At 46.0% G+C, this 21,485-nt stretch overlaps 1 protein-coding gene across 1 annotated transcript in view; it reads left to right on the forward strand.

Moving 5' to 3' along the window:
- The first annotated feature begins 214 nt into the window (after positions 1 to 214).
- TMA16 (translation machinery associated 16 homolog) overlaps positions 215 to 21,485 on the forward strand; it is a 76,930-nt gene continuing 55,659 nt past the window's right edge. The window contains exon 1 of the mRNA XM_040418628.1: positions 215 to 352. Within this exon, the coding sequence (XP_040274562.1) occupies positions 350 to 352 (3 nt within the window). The 5' untranslated portion in view covers positions 215 to 349. The remainder of the gene's footprint in view (positions 353 to 21,485) is intronic.

The raw sequence follows: 21,485 nt of genomic DNA on the forward strand, positions 1-21,485 counted from the left end.
GCGTATCACATGGTACAGACTGTACACTGCAGAGCTGAGTGCGTATCACATGGTACAGACTGTACACTGCAGAGCTGAGTGCGTATCACATGGTACAGACTGTACACTGCAGAGCTGAGTGTGCTGACAGCTGCCTGCCAGGTGCACAGCCCCACGGTGTCAAAAGGCTCAGGAAGCACAGGTCACATGACTATAATCCAGCAGTTTAACCCCGCCCACACATGTGACTGAGCACATGGTCGTGACGTCATGAAAGGTCCTTTACCTTCACTAGGATCTTACGGTTATAGTCTGCTGTGGGAGAGATTCCGTGTATAAGACTTGTGTAATCAGAGATTGTGACGTCACAATGGTAAGTGATCGTTATAGTCCCGCCTGGTGCAGCCTCCAGTATCACTTGTGACTTTAGGGGACCAGCGGTACGTGTGTCAGTGGGGTGGAGGGACATCTGCTGTGCACGTGTCTATGAGGGGGACTGCAATTATAAGTTGTATCGACCAGTTTCTTATTCAAATCTTTTGTTGTGTAATATATATATATCTATATCATACCTCCCAAGTGTCCCTCTTTTTGACCCAAGTCCCTCTGTCCCTTTTTGATCCTTAAATGTCCCTCTTTTTTTACCTGGAAAATTGTGCATTAATAAATGTAGGTTACTTTCACACTAGCGTTTTTACTGGATCCGGCAGGGTTCAGCAAAAACGCTTCTGTTACTGATAATACAACCATCTGCATCCGTTATGAACGGATCCAGTTGTATTATCTTTAACATAGCCAAGACGGATCAGTCATGAACTCCACTGAAAGTCAATAGGGGACAGATCCGTGTGTCATAGAAAACTGATCCGCCCCCATTGACTTGCATTGTGGAGCATGCCGGATCCGTCTTGCTCCGCATCCCAGGACGGAAAGCAAACTACAACATGTTGCGGTCTGCTCTCCGGTATGGGAACGGAACGGAATGCATTTTGGAGCATTCCGTTCTGTTCAGTTCAGTTTTGTCCCCATTGACAATAATTGGGGACAAAACTGAAGCGTTTTTTTTTTTTTTCTCCGGTATTGAGCCCCCATGACGGGCTTAATACCGGAAAACGTTAACGCTAGTGTTAAAGTAGCCTTACTAACTTGCTCCTTACTAGAGATGAGCGTATTTATCATTTTGAAATTAATTTACACTTCGTTTGGTGGTAAAAGATGAATTGCGTTATGGATTCCGTTACCTCTAAAGGCATTCCGTCATAGAATTGCCTTATGGCCCGTGGTAACGGAATCCTTAACCCAATTCTGCTTTTACCACCAAACGAAGTGTGAATGAATTTCATAAGCGGAAATTGGCTCATCTCTGCTCCTTACTAAAGTGACTGTACGGTTTCTTCCGGTATATTAGACCAGAACTTCCTTACTAGGCGCAATTTGGACCTTTAAAATATCTATAATCAGATTATTTATGAGCTAATAATTATATGGACATTGAAGCGCAAGAAAAAAAATTGCATCAGGAGCTCCAATAATTATGCTTAGGGCGGAGTTAGAGTCGCAGCCTAGTACGAAAAAACTGCTGTGATGCCGCACATATTGTCCCTCTTTGCAACTTTCAAAAGTTGGGATGTATGATATCTAAAAAAAAAATTGTACCAGACATGAAAAGTGAAAAAATAATCTAAGTCAAGTTTGCCTTGCAAATCATAGGAAAAAAACGGACGCGGACGACAACCTTGTGTGCCTCCGTGTTTTTTCACGGACCCATTGACTTGAATGGGTCCGCGAACCGTTGTCCATGAAAAAAATAGGACAGGTCCTATTTTTTTGACGGACTGGAAACACGGATCACGGACGCAGATGATAAACGGTGCATTATCCGAGTTTTCAACGGAACCATTGAAAGTCAATGGGGCCGCAGAAAATCACGGAAAACGGAACAACGGACACGGAACACAAGAACGGTCGTGTGCATGAGGCCTTAATGTAAAAAACCTTGGTACCGAACTTGGGTTTGGTTCCACGGTACCACTAGGAACTGAAGTCTCACATGACTTCGGCTCATCTGAGCCAATACATTCTAACACTGTATGGTGTGGAAACTCCGTACAGTATTACAAGGGAGTTTTTAGCGAATCGACTTCAGATGTACCATCCAAAGTCGATTCGCTCGTCCCTACTTCTCACCAGTAATAGAAAATAGAGCTGCAGTGATCTGTCCTAAAGGGGAATCGGTGGAGAGCTGCATTAAAATGACAGGCAGAAAGTGGGCATAATGGGTCGGGGATCTTACGCTGCCAACATGCAGAGGGTGATGCCCCACATCAGATAGAGTGGAGTTCAGCCTGGACCGAACTTCTGGGCATCAAAATGGGCGGACACATTTTACTGATTTGAATAAGGCTACATGCACACGAACGTTGTTTGTGTCCGTGTCCGTTCAGTTTTATTTATTTTTTGCGTATAGGATGCGGACCCATACATGTGCTGTCGCATCAGTATGTCTGTTCCGTAGCCCCGCAAAAAAAATAGAACATGTCCGTTTTAGGCATGGTTACAATGGATTCGCAAAAAAAAACTATAGCGTATGGATGTCATCCGGTTTTTTTTTTTTTGCGGGGCTACAGAATGGACATACTGATGCGGACAGCACATGAATGGGTCCGGATCCTATCCGCAAAAAAAAAAACTGAACGGACACGGAAACAAACAACGGTTGTGTGCATGTAGCCTTAGTTGTGTTTTTAAAGGGTTAAATAAATTTGGGCCACTGATCTCACACTGCCAACACACAGAGGGCGATAACTGTACAGTAGGGGTGCACCGAAATGAAAATTCTGGTCCGAAACCGAAACCGAAAATTCAGGATGCCCTTGACCGAAAACCGAAACCGAAACCGAAACTGCCTTTTTGCCCAAATACTTTTAAAATACTTTTTTTTTAATGATTTTATTAATAATTCTTTTTCATGAATGAAATTCATCTGTGGGTGGCTCTGTTATGGAGAGGGGGATCTGTGGGTGGCGCCGTTATGGAGAGGGGGATCTGTGGGTGGCGCCGTTATGGAGAGGGGGATCTGTGGGTGGCGCCGTTATGGAGAGGGGGATCTGTGGGTGGCGCCGTTATGGAGAGGGGGATCTGTGGGTGGCGCTGTTATGGAGAGGTGGATCTGTGGGTGGCGCCGTTATGGAGAGGGGGATCTGTGGGTGGCGCCGTTATGGAGAGGGGGATCTGTGGGTGGCGCCGTTATGGAGAGGGGGATCTGTGGGTGGCGCCGTTATGGAGAGGGGGATCTGTGGGTGGCGCCGTTATGGAGAGGGGGATCTGTGGGTGGCGCCGTTATGGAGAGGGGGATCTGTGGGTGGCGCCGTTATGGAGAGGGGGATCTGTGGGTGGCGCCGTTATGGAGAGGGGGATCTGTGGGTGGCGCCGTTATGGAGAGGGGGATCTGTGGGTGGCGCTGTTATGGAGAGGGGGATCTGTGGGTGGCGCTGTTATGGAGAGGGGGATCTGTGGGTGGCGCTGTTATGGAGAGGGGGATCTGTGGGTGGCGCTGTTATGGAGAGGGGGATCTGTGGGTGGCGCTGTTATGGAGAGGGGGATCTGTGGGTGGCGCTGTTATGGAGAGGGGGATCTGTGGGTGGCGCTGTTATGGAGAGGGGGATCTGTGGGTGGCGCTGTTATGGAGAGGGGGATCTGTGGGTGGCGCTGTTATGGAGAGGGGGATCTGTGGGTGGCGCTGTTATGGAGAGGGGGATCTGTGGGTGGCGCTGTTATGGAGAGGGGGATCTGTGGGTGGCGCTGTTATGGAGAGGGGGATCTGTGGGTGGCGCTGTTATGGAGAGGGGGATCTGTGGGTGGCGCTGTTATGGAGAGGGTAATCTGTGGGTGGCGCTGTTATGGAGAGGGGGATCTGTGGGTGGCGCTGTTATGGAGAGGGGGATCTGTGCACTGTTATGGGCATAACAGTGCACAGATCCCTTTCCCCATAACAGTGCACAGATCCCTTTCCCCATAACAGTGCACAGATCCCCCCTCCCCATAGCAGTGCACAGATCCCCCCTCCCCATAGCAGTGCACAGATCCCCCCTCCCCATAGCAGTTCCATAGACCGATCCCCCTACCCATAACAGCCCCGGCCCTGCTGCTCACAGCATCTTTATTTTACCTTACAATCGTGAGGCTCCAGTAACTAACAACTCTGCAGGCAGAGCGGAGGGCGGCGTAACGTCACTTACTCACGTGACGCACCTGCTCCGCCCACTTTATGAATGAAGGAGGCGGAGCAGGCGCGTCACGTGAGTAAGTGACGTTACGCCGGCCTCCGCTCTGCCTGCAGAGTTGTTAGTTACTGGAGCCTCACGATTGTAAGGTAAAATAAAGATGCAGTGACAAAGTAAACCGCCCGCCCGGCGCCCGCCCGCAGATGGTGGGTGACAAATCCCACACCCCATATTTTCGGCCGATATGTAACAATATCGGCCGAAGTGGATTAGGTGCATTTTCGGCCGATATTTTCGGCTGCCGAAATTTCGGTGCACCCCTACTGTACAGTGTGGGGCATCTCCCTCTGTAGGTTGGCAGTGTGAGATCAGTGGCCCAAATTCATTTAACCCTTTAAAAACACCAGTTACTTATTCAAATCGGTGAAATGTGTCCGTTTGCCCACTTTGATGCCAGTTCTTGTGCCAAGCACCTGTTCAACCAAGGCAGGTAGAAGTAAATCTGTGGCATCAGCTCGCACATGTATCGTATTTGTTCATTATGGGAATTGCTTTGAGAACTGTAGATTTTGAAGAAACCTGTGTAAAAGAGAAACGCTTTTTGTTGCCTTGACCGACCAATCACAGCACAGCTTAATTTTTTTTGTAAACTTTATTGTGGGCAATAAATGCAGCTTTTCTTTTGCGCAGGTTTCTAAGGGTTTAACGATATACCGTATGTATTTTAACCCCTTCAGGACCCTGAGATTTTCCATTTTTGCGTTTTCGTTTTTCACTCCCCGCCTTCCCATAGTCCTAACTTTTTTATTTTTCCATTCACATAGCCTTACGAGGGCTTATTTTTTGCGGGACAAGTTGTACTTTCTAATGGCACCATATACGGCTGCATACCTTGTAGTAGGGAGCGGAAAAAAAATTCCAAATGGGGTAGAATCTAATAAAAACCATTTATTTATTTATTTATTTTTTACACTCTACACTATGCGGTAAAATTGACCTGTTATCTTCATTCTCCAGGTCAGTACAGTTACAAAGATACCACAATTGTATAATTTTTCTTGCGTTTTAATACGGAAAAAATAATTAAAACCTTTGAGGGAAAAAAAAACTATCTGTTCTTTTCAGTGATATCAATTTGAAGTGTGCGAATTTTTGATAACTTTTTATTTAAAAAAATTATTGGGTAGTTGAAGTGACAAAAAATGGCAAATTGGCTGTTTTAATTTTCTTTTCCCATTACGCCATTTACCGTATGCCATTAATATTGTAATACTTTAACTGTATTGGCATTTTCGCACAAGGCGATTCCTTTGATGTTTTTTTATTTTTTTTTATTGGTTAAGTATTTTATTTTTTTTTATATTTGTAAAAAAACTTTTTTTACTTTTTTTTTTTTTTTTTTTTTTTTTTTTTTTTTAAATCCCCTTGGGTGACAATAACTGCCAATAGATTGCCCATTGTGTTCATTGATGGCTATATAGCCATCATTGAACACTTCATTTGCAATATAACAATACAGTGCTGCCACCTAGAGGCCTGTATTGTTATATTCCTAAAATAGACTCCGAAGCCTGCTTAGGGTACTTTCACACTAGCGTTTTTGTTTTCCGGTATTGAGTCCCGTCACAGGAGCTCAATACCGGAAAAAAACTGATCAGTTTTATCCTAATGCATTCTGAATGGAGAGCATTCTGTTCAGGATGCATCAGTTCAGTCCCTCTTACGTTTTTTGGACAGAGCATGCTGCAGTTTTCTCTCCGGCCAAAAATACTGAACACTTACATTGAAGTGTATTAGTGCCGTATCTGGCATTGTGTTCCGGCAAAACGGATCCGGCTTTCCGGTCTGTGCATGCGCAGACCTTTAAAAATGCAAAAATAAATTAACACTGGATCCGTTTTTCTGGATCACACCGGAGAGACAAATCCGGTATTTCAATGCATTTGTCAGACGAATCCGCATCCGGATCAGTCTAAAAAAATGCAATCGGTTTGTCTCTGGATTGTTGGATATGATAGACAGTTCCGGCGATGGAACTGCCTACCGGAATCCTCTGCCGCAAGTGAGAAAGTACCCTTAAAGGCTAGGATATGCTCCCATTGTCTGAGATGTGAATACCCCTTTAAGGCTTCGGGCTATTTCGGCGATGTAACAGGTTCCCCGTTGTCAGTCGGGGAACGCTGTTACCGGAGCGCGTGACTTCCACTTCCGGACTGCAAAAATGCTGTGGTCACATGTGACCACGGCATCTGAAGGGGAAAATGTATGCGATCAGCCTTATGCTGCAGGTCTCTGCTATTTAAAATAACAGAAACCCGGCAGCTATGGCGCCCGCTGCACAGGCGAGCGGGCGCCATGTTTAGGGACCGGACTTCCTCTGTACATATATGGTGGAGGTCCTTAAGGGGTTAATGGTGTCGGAGTGCGACATACTGAGACGCAACAGTCGCAAAAATCCATCCAAGTGGCTTGTTATGTGACTGTTGTCAATGTCACATTGCGACACCCTTGAAATACATTTTATGAAATATCAGAAAAGTAAAACATCAGCAGCACTACCGTTCGGCTTTGCAATGAGAGCCAGCAGGTGGCGGTGCACGCAGTGTTGGACCTTAGCCCGGGGCCCCAGTAGGTAATGGAAATATAGAAATCTGCAGCACTCCTTGGAGGAGATTAATCAAAACTGGTGCAAATGAAAACTGACTTCAGTTGCCCATAGCAACCAATCAGATTAATCCTTTTGTTTTTCAAGAGATCAGAAAAATAAAAGGTGGAATCTGATTGGATGCTAGGGGCAACTAGGTCAGTTTTCCTTTGCACCAGTTTTGATAAATCTCCCTTGCCTTCCTTTAAGGGTCCAGTCACACGTCCGCAAAATGGGTCCCCATCCGTTCCGCAAAGCAGACCCATTCATTTTCAATGGGGCCGGAATGTGCTGTCCACATCCGCATTTCCGCCTCCGCGCTTCTGTTTCCGGAAAAAAATAGAACATGTCCTATTGTAGTCCGCAATTGCGGACAAGATTAGGCATTTTTTATTATTGTGTCGGCGATGTGCGGTCCGCAAATTGCGGAATGCACATTGCCAGTGTCCGTGTTTTGCGGATACGCAATTTACGGACATGTGAATGGACCCTAAGAGTGGTTTATTCACCAGGTCAAATGTGATGTTTCTACTACTGATAGCTTGAAAAAGACTATCCATAGGCAAAGCGTTGCATTTGGCTTGGTGAATAAACCACTGGCGATTCTAGGAGGAGCAGGTGGCTCACTGGGGACAGGCAGCCTGGAGAGAGAAGAGGGCCCAATTTGGTCGAAGTGCCAGCGGTCAGCACCTGCCAGGCAGCCCTACTGTTGGAATGGTGGTGCTGTGGGAAGCGACTTGGTACACGCGGGAAAGTGACAGGGTGTGTATTTTCTTTCTGTGTCCGTTATGTTTTTTGTGCGGACCGTGTACGGAACCATTCATTTCAATGGGTCCGCCAAAAAAAACGGAAGTTACTCAGTGTGCATTCCATTTCCGTATGTCCGTATTTCTGTGCTGCAAAAAATTGAACATGTCCTATTATTGTCTGCATAACGGACAAGGATAGGACTGTTCTATTAGGGGACAGCTGTTCCGTTCTGCAAAAATACGGAATGCACACGGATATTTTTTGTGGACCGCAAAATACAGTTGTGTGCATGAGGCCTAAGCTAGGAAGACTCAGCCAATTACATACAGTATTTCCCAGATCTCCTCTTGGCGTCCTGACGTCCTCGTCCTTCTGCTCAGGCTCTGGTCTGGACACTACGGATGGCAGAAGAAATACACCTGTTTTATACAGGCGGCCTGTGAATTTATGGGTGATTGGTAACCCTGTCGCCTTATATTGTGATACTGAATAAACTTGTGAGAATGTGTACAGTGGTCTCGTACGTGGCTCCCTGGAAGCAGTGACCTGGTCTAGTATTGCAGTAAAGTGTTCACCTGGAGAAGGTTTGTGTACCCTCGAGAGATATGGTGAAATAAGAGTGCAGAGGTCAAACTGCATTTTTTTTCTGGATGACTAAAAATACCCATCTTAGCATTTCTGAGTATTTTTAGCCAAGGAGGAGTACGGAAGTTGTAGTTATTGAAATAAATAATACGTAGGCACACATAACATTAAGAGGGTGCTATTTGTGCAGGGAACCATTGCTGGTCTACTCCATAACTGACTTCCATGCATAAATAGCAAATTTAGACTCACGCAGGGACCAGAGCAGTCGAGCGTGCAAAACTCAGCACAGTAACATTTGAACAGGGGGTCTGGTCGTTTTGGCAGAGGACAGTGCTCTGGAAGATGAAACCGAAGTGGAGGACTGGAGGTAGCAGTGGTGGTCTGGTGGCGCTGTCTCCAGGTGACATTGGTGGTGGGATGGAGGAACTCGGAGTACCCTAAGGCTATACCCCCAGCCCCTAGTCGCCTCATTAACCATGTGGTAAGAGCTCATGCGGTAATGGTAATGTGGTAAGAGCAAGCAACGGGTCTGCGATAGACTAGCACCGGCCATGTACACCCCGCATCACGGATGCGGACCCAATCAGTTGAATGGGTCCTCGATCCGGGAGATGTGTTGCGGTCACGGAGGCACGGATCGGAAGCACTACGGAGTGCTTCCGTGGGTTTTCTGTCCATGCCTCCGCACTGCAAAAAAGGAGTGCGTGCGCTACTTTTTTGCGATGTGGACAGTCGGATGCGGATCGCGGACCCCATTCAAGTGAATGGGTATGCAATCCGTATGCGGCAGCCCCATGGTAGGTGCCTGTGCATTGCGGACTGCAATTTGCGGTCCGCAGTAGGGCTGAAACGATTACTCGATTGAATAGAGTAATTTGACACAAGAAAATCCTTGATGCAAATTTTTTGCATAGAGGATCTGTTTGTGTCATGTGACCACGGAGCGGGAGTGAAGCGCTTGCTATTACTTACCGCTCCGCGGTCGCCTGCCCGCACTTTCTTCCTGACACATTGTCAGGTCATAGTGCATGTAAGCGCGCACTATGACCCAACGCTGCGTGACGTCAGGACGTGCAGCGCGCAGAGAAGAAGATGGCACTAGGGGGGCAGCTGATGGCATTGAGGGATAGTGGAGCTGATGGCACTGGGGGGAACTGATGCACTTGGGCTGATCGCACAGGGGGGAACGAAGGGTGTTGGGGACTGATAGCAGGGGGGGTCTGATGAGTTTTTATAAAGGAAAACAGTATTAATTAATTCTTATTAGATTACTCGATTAATCGTAAAAAATAATCCATAGAATACTCAATTACTAAAATAATCGTTTGCTGCAGCCCCAGTCCGCAGCACGGGCCCAACAGGCACATGTTTGTGTGCATAAGGCCTTACACACAGATTTTGATGTGGAAAATACGCAGCGTAATAGAATACCAGTAAAATAAATGATATTTGACTCATCTTTTGTACGCTTTTTTTTCTGCTGTGTGGAAATTGACCTGACGTGCAGATTTTATTCTATCTATCTATCTACAGTATCTATCTCCTATCTATCGCTCTCAAACTAGAAAAAAAGCAACACAAGTCCCAAGACAAGATGTCATGGGTGCCAGCATTCACAGATCCTGAAAAGGAAATGTGACGTTTTTTCCCATCACAGGCAAGATCGGTTTGTTGTGAGCCGGTGATAAGCCGGTGACGTTAACGGCACAAACGGGCAGTGTATAGCCCTGTTCAGGGAGGTGGGTACTAATTCACCTGGGCAACCCCTTTAAGCAATTCTGGTTTCCTGTCTAGAGGAGGAGGAGGCGGTCTTTCCAGGGGTGCTGTCTTTGGCTCATGGAAAACTGATCAACATTTTTCCTTTTCAGTAAATTATCAAACCTTTTAAACATTCTGTTTTCATTTTCTCAATATGGGGTATTGAGTGCCGAATGATGGGGGAAAAAACTAGAGCTTTTTATTTATTTTATTTTTTTGCACACAGCCGCAACACAACAATATGTGAAAACAGTGAAAGGGTCCTAAGACTTTCCGCATACACTGTATATGACATTGGTTTGCAGTTTTGAAAGCTAATCATTTATGGTATGTATTCCATAGTTTTTCGGCCTGGCAGGGTTCGTCTGTCACAAGTAATAATAATCTGCGTAGTTCATCGTTCCTTAAAGGAGAAATAGAGCAAATGGGCACAGTCACGTTTTTCTGTCATCCTTTAGGCCTTCTGATGTTTCCTACACATTTCTTCTCCTTATAAGACTATCCAAACTGTTTGAGGTTTCACAGTGAGTGTAATTTGATTTTAAACCTCAAAGGGGTTGTCAGAATTAAAAATCTCTTATGGCAAACTGCTGTGGAGCGAGTAAAAAAAAAAAAAAAAAAAGCTTTACAGGGGTTCTGCATTTTGTTTAAACTGATGATCTATCCTCTGATCGGTGGGGGTCCGACACCCACAGGGCTGGGCGCAGGCACACGCTGACAGCCCGGGGCGCAGCTGGATGACGTCAGACGCCGGGGGATGTTTAAAAGAATCGCGGTTCCAGCCAGCCTTTGCCTGCAAGCACCACGATGTCAGAGACACCTACTCCCTACCAGGAAGGTTCTGATCCCCGGCACTAAAGAGTCTAAAACAAAAGTGAGACTTCAAAAATGTAATGCATGCTCCAAAAGGCTCCCCGAGAATTACAAGAAAAGACTGTGCAGATCCTGCACGGCAGAGATCTGGAAAGAAGAACAACCAGATATTCTTACAGAAATGAAGTCGTTTATTCTGGACGAGATTAAGTCTTCTTCGGCCACTATGTCAACTCCCGCCAGTACTCCTAACCCTCCCAAGAAGCGCAAGCTCTCCGTTATTTCCTCCTCTGATGCCGAGGATGCGGAAGAAGCCTCCGTCTTATCTAGACAGATACATAATGAGGACCCCCTATCAGAGGGGGAGATCGTGGAGGAAGATAAAAAATATTTCTTCTCCTCAGATGAAATGGAGGAACTGCTTAGGGCCATCAGGTCCACAATGGGGATTGAGGACACCCCTAAGCCCCGTACTGTCCAAGACGAGATGTTTGGAGGTCTTAGATCAAAAACTTCTATTGTTTTCCCAATAAACGAAAACATACGGGAAATGATTATGGAAGAGTGGTCTGATCCAGAGAAGAGGTTAGGGGTCCCCAAGGAGTTCAGAAATAGACTCTGCTTTGACCCGATGGAATGCAAGATATTTAATGAGACCCCTAAGGTTGACATACAGGTAGTCAAGGTGGTAAAGAGAACAGCGTTGCCCTTTGAGGACTCCTCTCAGCTTGGCGATCCGATAGATCGAAAAGCAGACGGGCTCCTGAAAAGGTCCTGGGAGTGTTTGGAATCAAAACAAATATAGCAGCAACATCCGTGGCCAGGGCCATGTATATCTGGCTAGGAGAACTTGATGAACACCTAAAAAATAAAACTTCTAGAGAAGAGATTCGTGATTCTATCCCGCTCCTCCGATCCGCCACAGCTTTTCTAGCAGATTCCTCCGCATTTCAGCAAAAGAAGCAGCTTTTTCCAATGCCTCCCCACGGTCGCTATGGATGAAGGCCTGGTCAGGGGACAAAGCCTCCAAAGCCAAGCTCTGCTCGATCCCATTCTCAGGAGAATTTGTATTTGGACCCACTCTAGATAAAATTCTAGAAAGAGCTGCTGATAAGAAAAAGGGTTTTCCGGAGGATAAAGAAACTAAAAGGAAGCCCTTTTGTCAGTTTCAACCTCAACAAAGATCTTACAGGGGTAAAGGAAAAACCGGAAGATGGAGCTACCCTAAAGGGGGAAGGGGGAGAGGCTTCATCCTCAATCCCCAAAACAGACAGACCAAACAACAATGACGCCAGAGTAGGGGGCAGACTGATGAGCTTTCTATCCTCATGGGAACAGATCACCTCAAATCCCTGGGCACTAAGCATAATTTCCCAGGGTTACAAGATAGAATTCACATCAGTCCCCCAAGAAGATTCTGTATCTCGGCCCAGAACAGAGCAGAATTACCAAAGATATGGCAGGGTGTCCGAGATCTTCTAAGTCTAGGTGTAATTCAAAGAGTCCCAGTACTAGAAGAGAGAAGAGGATTCTATTCCAACCTCTTTCTAGTAAAAATAACCAAACCAGTCCTTTTGAACCATAATAAACCTAAAGCCATTAAACAGACCCATTCTGTACAGGAAATTCAGGATGGAAACCATCTCATCCACAATTCCTCTCATCCAAAAAGGGGCATTTATGTCGTCGATCGACCTCAAAGATGCCTATTACCATATCCCTATTCACCATCTCTCTCAAAAAAATTTACGGTTCGCACTAAAGGGCGTGGACGGTTCGATCCACCACTTTCAGTATGTCGCCCTTCCATTTGGCATCTCCTCTCCACCCAGAATTTTTTACAAAACTCGTGGTAGAAATGGTGGCTTATCTTCGCCGAGAGGGTATAACGGTCATCCCATACCTCGACGACTTCCTGATTCTGGGCAGAACAGAAGAAGAAAACCTATTGGCAACTCAAAGGTTTTCAGAGACTCTAACGCTTCTCGGTTGGATAATAAACATAAAAAAATCCACACTCACTCCATCCAGAAGAATAAGGTTCCTAGGGGTATAACTGGACTCAACCTTACTAAAGACTGATGCTGATAAAAAAGATTGTGACGTTTCAGAGTTCTCACAGATGCTCCATCAGGGAAGCCATGTGCTTACTAGGAAGCCTAACCGCCTGCCTACCTTCAGTCCCTTGGTGCCAGAGCCACACGAGAATAACCCAGAGCTGGATCCTGAGAGAATGGAAAACAGGGAGACCTAGACAGAAGAATATGGATACCACAGTCTGTGAAAACAGATCTCAACTGGTGGAAGCAAAAGAAAAGACTACTCTGAGGTCTAGAGTGGCGGAACCATCCTGTGGTTCAAGTAATAACGGAGGCAAGTCTCGAGGGCTGGGGAGCCAAAATAGGAGACCATTTTTTCAGGATACCTGGCCAGAGGACATAAAAAGGTCATCCAACTACAGAGAACTGTACGCTGTCCTCGAGGCTATAACAAGAGGAGAAGGTCTGTTAAAGGGTCAACACTTAAAGATCCTGTCCGACAACACCACAACGGTGGCATATTTGAGGCACCAGGGAGGGACAAAGTCCTGCTTGCTAGGGGGAGTGGCAAAAAGAATCTTCTCTTGGGCAGAAAGAAACGCCTTATCGCTCTCCGCCGTCCACTTGAAAGGATGCGAAAATACAGTGGCAGACTACCTGAGCAGAGAAAGAATAGATCTGGGAGAATGGTCCCTGAACAGAAAAATCTTTCAGAAGATATCCGAAAGATGGGGTCATCCCGAAATAGACTTATTCGCTTCCAGAGGAAACACTCAGGTAGAGCTCTTTTGCTCCCTAAATCCAGAGGACGGATCTTCGGCGATAGACGCCCTGTCAATACGCTGGAGATGGAGACTAGCATACGTATTTCCTCCAATACCTCTAATCCCTCGAGTCATCCAGAAGTTCCTAGGAGAACCAACCACTCTGATCCTGATAGCTCCTCTATGGCCAAAGAGGAGCTGGTTTTCCGCTCTAAAACAACTATCGTTGGAGGATCCTTGGGAGATCCCCTTTCAGAGAGACATGCTAGTTCAGGGCCCTCTTCTACATCCCGACCCAAGAATATTCAGACAAGCCGTTTGGATCCTGAGAGCGAGACCTTAAAGGGACACTGACAGGCCAAATCAGCATATATAGTTAGATATATGACATTACAGGTCTTATAGAGTCTTTTAAAAGCATATAAGTATCCCCCCTGTCCACCTTATAAAGAGCGAAATATAAAGTTTTATAACCTGCTTGTCCGGTCAGCAATCTGCCCAAGGGGCGGCGTTTCATGTGAAAATGCGCCCAGCTAGCCGCTCCCAACTGCCGTTCTTAAGCCCCGCCCAGCTCATCATTATTCACTTCGCTGGGCGGCGGCTAGAACTCTCCCCAGTCCCGATCCTGCGCATGGGCAATTCAATCCTCTGGGACGCACTATTAACCCCTTTGACGATGTGAGTGAGCAGCGCTCTGAAGCGCTGCTCTGAACAGTGCATGGCTGAGGCTGCAGCTACCTCCAAGACGCAGACAGGCTGTGTGTGTACGCATGCACGATCTAACCACGGCGGGGCGCATGCGCGGAAGATTGGGCATGAACGATGCCCAGAGGATTGAATTGCCCATGCGCAGGATCGGGACTGGGGAGAGTTCTAGCCGCCGCCCAGCGAAGTGAATAATGATGAGCTGGGCGGGGCTTAAGAACGGCAGTTGGGAAGGCTGGCTGGGCGCATTTTCACATGAAACGCCGCCCCTTGGGCAGATTGCTGACCGGACAAGCAGGTTATAAAACTTTATATTTCGCTCTTTATAAGGTGGACAGGGGGGATACTTATATGCTTTTAAAAGACTCTATAAGACCTGTAATGTCATATATCTAACTATATATGCTGATTTGGCCTGTCAGTGTCCCTTTAAGAAGTAGAGGCCTTTCAGATAGATTGATCCTCACCCTCAAGGCCAGTAGGAAAAAGGTTACATCTTCCATCTACCTTTAAAATCTGGAAAAGGATACTGCTCTTGGTTAGGGGTGGATCACCCGGACACCTCCTCTCCTCCCATCAATAAAATTTTAGATTTCCTTCAGAATGGCTTGGAATTAGGATTGAGACCTAGTACCCTGAAAGTACAAATATCGGCTCTTAGCACCTTCTACGACTGCAGCCTAGCCAATCATAAATGGGTCAGGAGATTCATCAGAGCAGCAATCAGATTAAGACCCACTCTAAGATCTAGGGCTCCAAATTGGGACCTAAACACCGTCCTAGAGGGTTTAACAAAACCTCCCTTCGTGCCGCTGTCAGATATTTCTTTAAAGCACCTTTCCCTAAAAACCGCTTTCCTGATAGCAATAACCTCAGCCAGACGTATTGGAGAACTTCAGGCCCTTTACTGCAAGGAACCATATCTCCAAATCAACGAAGATCACATTCGTCTAACGCTCGATCCTGGGTTCCTCCCTAAAGTGGTCTTCTCCTTCCACCGAGACCAGGAGATATTCCTACCCTCGATTACCGGGTGTGAAGATAGAGGGTCAGACGATAAAATGCGTCTATTAGATGTTAGAAATACTGTCATTCAATATCTTGAGTCTACCCAAGAATTTAGGAAGGATAATAATCTCCTAATTAGAGTTGTTGCGATACCAAATTTTTGATTCGGTTTCGATACCATGAAAAAGTATTGCGATACTCGATACCATTCGATACCATGCGAAAAAAATAAACAAAAAAAGCCACGTGCATTCCTCATTTTTAAAAATGGCGAATCGCGCAGTTTTTATTTTATTTTTTCTGTTCCGGCATTCACCACCTAGATTTTTTTTTTATATTTTAATAGTTTGGACTTTTCTGACGTGGCGATGTAATATGTTTATTTATATATTTTATATGTGAAATTGGGAAAAGGGGGGTGATTTATACTTCATATTTTAGTGTTTTTTTTTTTTTCACTTTTTATTTAATAACTATTTCCCCCCTTAGGGGCTAGAACCTGGGATCTTTCATCCCTTTTCCTATTCACCCTGATAGATCTCTATCAGGGTGAATAGGACTCCACACTGTCCCTGCTGCTCTGTGCTTTGTGCACACAGCATCAGGGATGTTACCATGGCAACCAGGGCTTCTGTAGCGTCTTGGCTGCCATGGTAACCGATCGGAGCCCCAGGCTTACACAGCTGGGGCTCCGATCAGAAGCTGCCACTGCACCACCAATGAGGGGGAGTGGAGAGGTCCCTGTGGCCACTGCCACCAATGATTTTAATACTGGAGGGTTGAGAGGGGCCGGCGCACTGTGCCACCAATGATTTTAATGGGATGGGGGGATTGAGGGGGGGGGGGCACACTGCACCACCAATGATTTTACCCCTTTATACAGGAGGCGGGTACTAGCAGATCAGCGGCAGTTAACTGCCGCTGATCGCAGCTCCCTGTCAGGGGCAGGGTGCCGGCAATGCGATTCTGCTGCCGGCACCCGCCTCCTGTATGTGTTAAAGACTGACTACTGTATATGAGTCCAGACTTTCACTATTAGGCCACACAGAGCGGCGCCCAGCGATGTCTCAGCACTCACCATTAGTCCTGGGCGCCGCTCCGTTCGCCCGCAGTGCCCCATTACTGTCTCCTCTCCTGCTCCACATGCTGCTGATTACTATCGGAGCGATGGGAGGAGACATCAGCTTCACTAGTGGGCGTTCCTTCTCCCTGGCTGTAGCGCTGTCCAATCGCAGCGCAGGGAAAAGGAACGCCCACTAGTGAAGCTGATGTCTCCTCCCATCGCTCCGATAGTAATCCTATCATTGGTGGCGCAGTGCGCCCGCCCCTCTCTTCTCATTGCCGCCCCTCCTCCACCCCCTCTCTTCTCATTGCCGCCCCTCCTCCGCCCCTCTCTTCTCATTGCCGCCCCTCCTCCGCCCCTCTCTTCTCATTGGTGGCAGCGGCAGCAGCACAGGGGGAGGGAGGACAGCTTCCTTCTCCCCGTGCTGCTGAGAGAGAACATGAGCGCGCCGATAGCAGCGCGCTCATGTTCAGAGATACTAGACTGCGCAGAAGCGCAGCCCAGTATCGAAAAAACGGAAATCCCGGTATCGTATCGATACCGGGACAAAAGTATCGATTGGGTATCGAAATTTCGATACCCGCAACAACCCTACTCCTAATACAGTTCTCAGGAAGAAATAGGGGAAAGAAGCTCTCTAAATCCTCCATAGCTAGGTGGATTAGATCCATTGAGTGTTGCTATGTGATAGAGGGAAAACCCAGCCCTGGAGTCATTAAAGCTCATTCCACTAGGGCCACTGCCTCCTCTTGGGCTGAGAAAGGAGGTGTCTCACTTGACCAGATCTGTAGGGCTGCAACCTAGTCAAGTGTAAATACCTTTGTAAGACACTATCGTCTTAGTCTTCCGGACTCGAATGAAACTCTTTTTGGCCAGAAGGTTTTACAGGCGATATCCCCACCCACTTAGTCATTTGTTACCTCTCATTGTGGGCCGTCATGGTGGATGAAATGGAAAAACCGCAATTAGACTTACAGGTAATTCCATTTCCTTGAATCCACCATGACGGCCTGTACTATTCCCATCCCCCAAAAAGAAATTATAAAAAAAATAAAAAAATGTGTATATATAATATTATTACACGGGGAAGATATAGATGATATATTAAGGTATATGAATCAATATTCTTTTATTTTTGTTCCACCTTTCGGGTAATTTGTAAAGCACTGAGGAGGTGGAGGGGTGGGGGGAAATTTAAACTCTCTTCATGTGTTCCTGCCCCTACAGAGGTCAAGGGTCAATCTCATTGTGGGCCGTCATGGTGCATTCAAGGAAAAAGAATTACCGGTAAGTCTAATTGCGTTTTTTTTCCAGTATTGAGCCCCTAGGATGAAACTCAATACCGGAAAACTTTAACGCTAGTGTGGAAATAGCCTTAGTTGAACATCTTTGAGAAATATGAGCAGGACCCACACAGTTTGTGTTTTTGTTAATTAGGTGGTATTTTTTCTCTCTTTGACTTATTTTCTAAAACGCAACGTGCGGCATCTTTTTCAGGTGTCTCTGTAGGGGAAAAACCCACCATAAAAAAGATGCTATTGGGTGAGAAAAAATTGGTGGTGAATTGGCAGGTGGCCAAAAATGAAAAACTGCATTTGGTTATTCTAGCGTTTTTGTTTTGTTTTTTTCTGTTGTGAATCCCGTTGCTTAGATCAAGAAGAGATGCAGAATATGGCCACACTTGGTGGGTCTGCTGAGGATTTTTGGCAATGTTAAATCCGCACGGAAATGCAAATCAGCAAAATTCACACCACATGTTGTGGATTTTATCGACTTTTCCACTGCATTGTTCCAACTCTTCCCTTCCAAACTCTGATCCTTGATCAGCACGGACCCAATATCGATGGCATCCGTGATGTGCCCTTGGTTTTCACAACCCACAGACTCGGGGGTGGATTAAATACATCATAGGCTCTGGGCCGTCTACCCAACTTGGGCACCCTCCTTCCATTTTCCCCTGACATCTCCCCTTCCGTGTGCAGCCCAATAGTTATATATTTTGTTTTTCTCTATGAAGAGGCTGCGCTGCTCCATGAGTGCTGCAACCTCTTCCTAGGTCTTGTGACATGTCACCTTCATCAGTCACAGGGCCTAGGAGCCCCTCAGTCCGAACCAAGTGAATGGGGCCAAGCTGCAATACTAAGCACAGCTGCTATCAAATGTACAGTGCTTTGCTTGGTGCGCATCGAGAAGGCCGCATCGCGTACTGGAGCACCACGTTCTCCTCAAATTGCTGATCAGCAGGGGTGCTGAAAGTTGGACCCTGGCAATCTCCTATTGATGACCTATCCTGAGGATAGGCCATCAATATGTGAATCCTGGAGAAACCTATGTTATCTGTGGTGTTACATATGACTGCAAGTACCATCTACTACACTGTACTCAGAGTTATCACTGTGTTATCTGTGGTATTACATAGGACTGCAGGTACCGTCTACTACAAATGAGTACAAGTAAAGTAGTGTAGAAAAAGAAGGCTCCAGCACTTGTAGTAAAAGTTTTCCAGTCCCGGTCTTTATTTCACCAAACTTGTAATACACAAACACAGTGGCACTCAGTGGCATAATGCAACTTGTTGGGGTACAACTATGAGAAAAGTGGCAAACTACGCTATCACACGATATACTTTTATATTTATATTTTTATTTTTCTATTGTGTTTTACTGTTGTCCACTATGGTGCTAACTCTCTCGCACAGATCCATATGAATTTATTTTAATGAATTTAATTCACTTTACTTAACATGGGTGTATTTTGTACTATGTTTAAACAGGTGTCTGACATGTTGTTGATGAAGAGGTCCGTGCTCCCCTCCCCCCTTTTTCCTGGGGTGGATGGGAGCACAGCCTACATAAACTCATGGAGGAACAGACACATTGGATTATGACTAAGAACTAAAGAGTTTGAAACGCGTAAATCTGGGGGAGTGGGGAGGAGTGCCACTGTGTTTGTGTATTAGAAGTTTGGTGAAATAAAGACCGGGACCGGAAAACTTTTACTATGAGTGCTGGAGCCTTCTTTTTCTACACAACATATGATGCTTGGACCGGCTTGGGTCTGCTCCGCGCACAGAGTCACAGGATGAATACGGGTGAGCTGGATAATCTCCAAATTCTATTACAAGTAATGTAGTAGATGTCATCTGCAGTCCTATGCGCCCCAGATTATACATTGATAACTTTCTGGGTACAGGTAATGTAGTAGATGTTCTCTGCAGTCCTATGTAACACCACAGATAATGTAGTAGATGTTCCATGCAGTCCTATGTAACACCATTGATAACACAGTGATAACTCTATGGGGACAGATAATGTAATAGATGTCGTCTGCAGTCCTATGTAACACCACAGATAATGTAGTAGATGTTCTGTGTAAAACCCTAGATAACACAGTTATAACTCTATGGGGACAGATAATGTAGTAGATGTTCCATGCAGTCCTATGTAACACCATTGATAACACAGTGATAACTCGATGGGTACAGATAATGTAGTAGATGTTCCATGCAGTCCTATGTAACACCACTGATAACACAGTGATAACTCTATGGGGACAGACAATGTAGTAGATGTTCCATGCAGTCCTTTGTAACACCACAGATAATGTAGTAGATGTTCCATGCAGTCCTATGTAACACCATTGATAACTCGATGGGGACAGATAATGTAGTAGATGTTCCATGTAGTCCTATGTAACACCACAGATAATGTAGTAGATGTTCCATGCAGTCCTATGTAACACCATTGATAACACAGTGATAACTCGATGGGGACAGATAATGTAGTAGAGGTTTCCTGCAGTCTGGTAACGCCTCCTCCTTCTTGTCGTGCTGCTCCTCTGACCTCCTCCTCTTCTGGCTAGGAGCAGCGCGGCAAGAGGGAGGAAGCGGGGACTATCAGTAGCTGAGAGCGGGCCTTCAGTAGAAGCTGTGCGGCCACACAGCTTAGGGCGACAGGACAGGGCTCGGTGTTGCTGAATTCATTGCTTGTATTTGGGCCTTTGGGGCGGTGTTAGACCCGGGGGCGCTGCTCCAATTATAATCTGCCACTGCATATACTATAATGTGCATGAAAGATCCGTAAAAATTGACAAAAATAGGTCATGCTTCTGTGGTTTCCAAACGGACCTATGTCTGTAAAAAACCACAGATTAAAGTCAATGGGTACATGTGCTGTCTGTGGAGACCATAGACACCACACATCCATGATTCCCTGATGTGTAAAAGAGGCCTTGCTAATATCTCTAGTGAAAGAATAAGGCTCTAAACCCCCCAAAAGCCCCAACATTTAGCGCAACTATGGCGTGCTCCAAACCTTGCAACTTTTTTATTCCAGTTTTCTAGTGCACAGAGGATCATTAATGTCCCCATATTTTTATAGGCATATGTTTATGTAGGCATATTTTCATAAAAATGTTTTCTGTCTGATTTATGACTAAGATGTCAAGAAATGTCAAAAGCGATGTTTTACACTCCTGTTGCCAAGTTGCAAAAAACATTTGGTATGACAAATATGCAAAATTAAATCTGGAAGGAGGCAAATAATTTTTCCTTATCACTGTATGATGATTATTCTAAGAAAGCTACCATATTTTTCACTTTATAAGACTCACTTTTTCCCTCCAAAAGTGGGGGGGAAATGGCAGTGCGTCTTACAAAGCGAATGATGTGCTGACACTGGTACATCGACGGCCGCTATGCTGCACAGCGTGGCCTGCGATGTATCAGCGGGGAGGGAGGAGGGTCTGCAGGCCGGCAACTGATGTTGCGATCGCAGCGGGGCCCGGTTTAGTCACTGTACTCTATTACACCGGGCCCCGCGCACAGAAGTCATTGTAAAGTGTAGTCATTTAATCCTTAACCAGTGGGTTAGCTTTGTTAAAGTAGCGCAATCCTCTGTTGTAGTACTCACTATCAAAGTACCGTAGCAGGCCGGATGGCAGCGTAACGTCACTCACTCCGTCACGCGCCTGCTCCGCCTGCTTCATTAATAAAGTGGGAGGAGCAGGTGCGTGACGGAGTGAGTGATGTTACGCTGCCGGCCGGTCTGCTACGGTAGTTTGATAGTGAGTACTACTACAGACTAGTACGCTACTTTAACAAAGCTAACCAAGAGGTTAAGGATTACATTACTACAGTTTAGATATGAAGAC

This window comes from Bufo bufo, chromosome 2, assembly GCF_905171765.1.
Source record: "Bufo bufo chromosome 2, aBufBuf1.1, whole genome shotgun sequence".
NCBI lineage: Eukaryota > Metazoa > Chordata > Amphibia > Anura > Bufonidae > Bufo > Bufo bufo.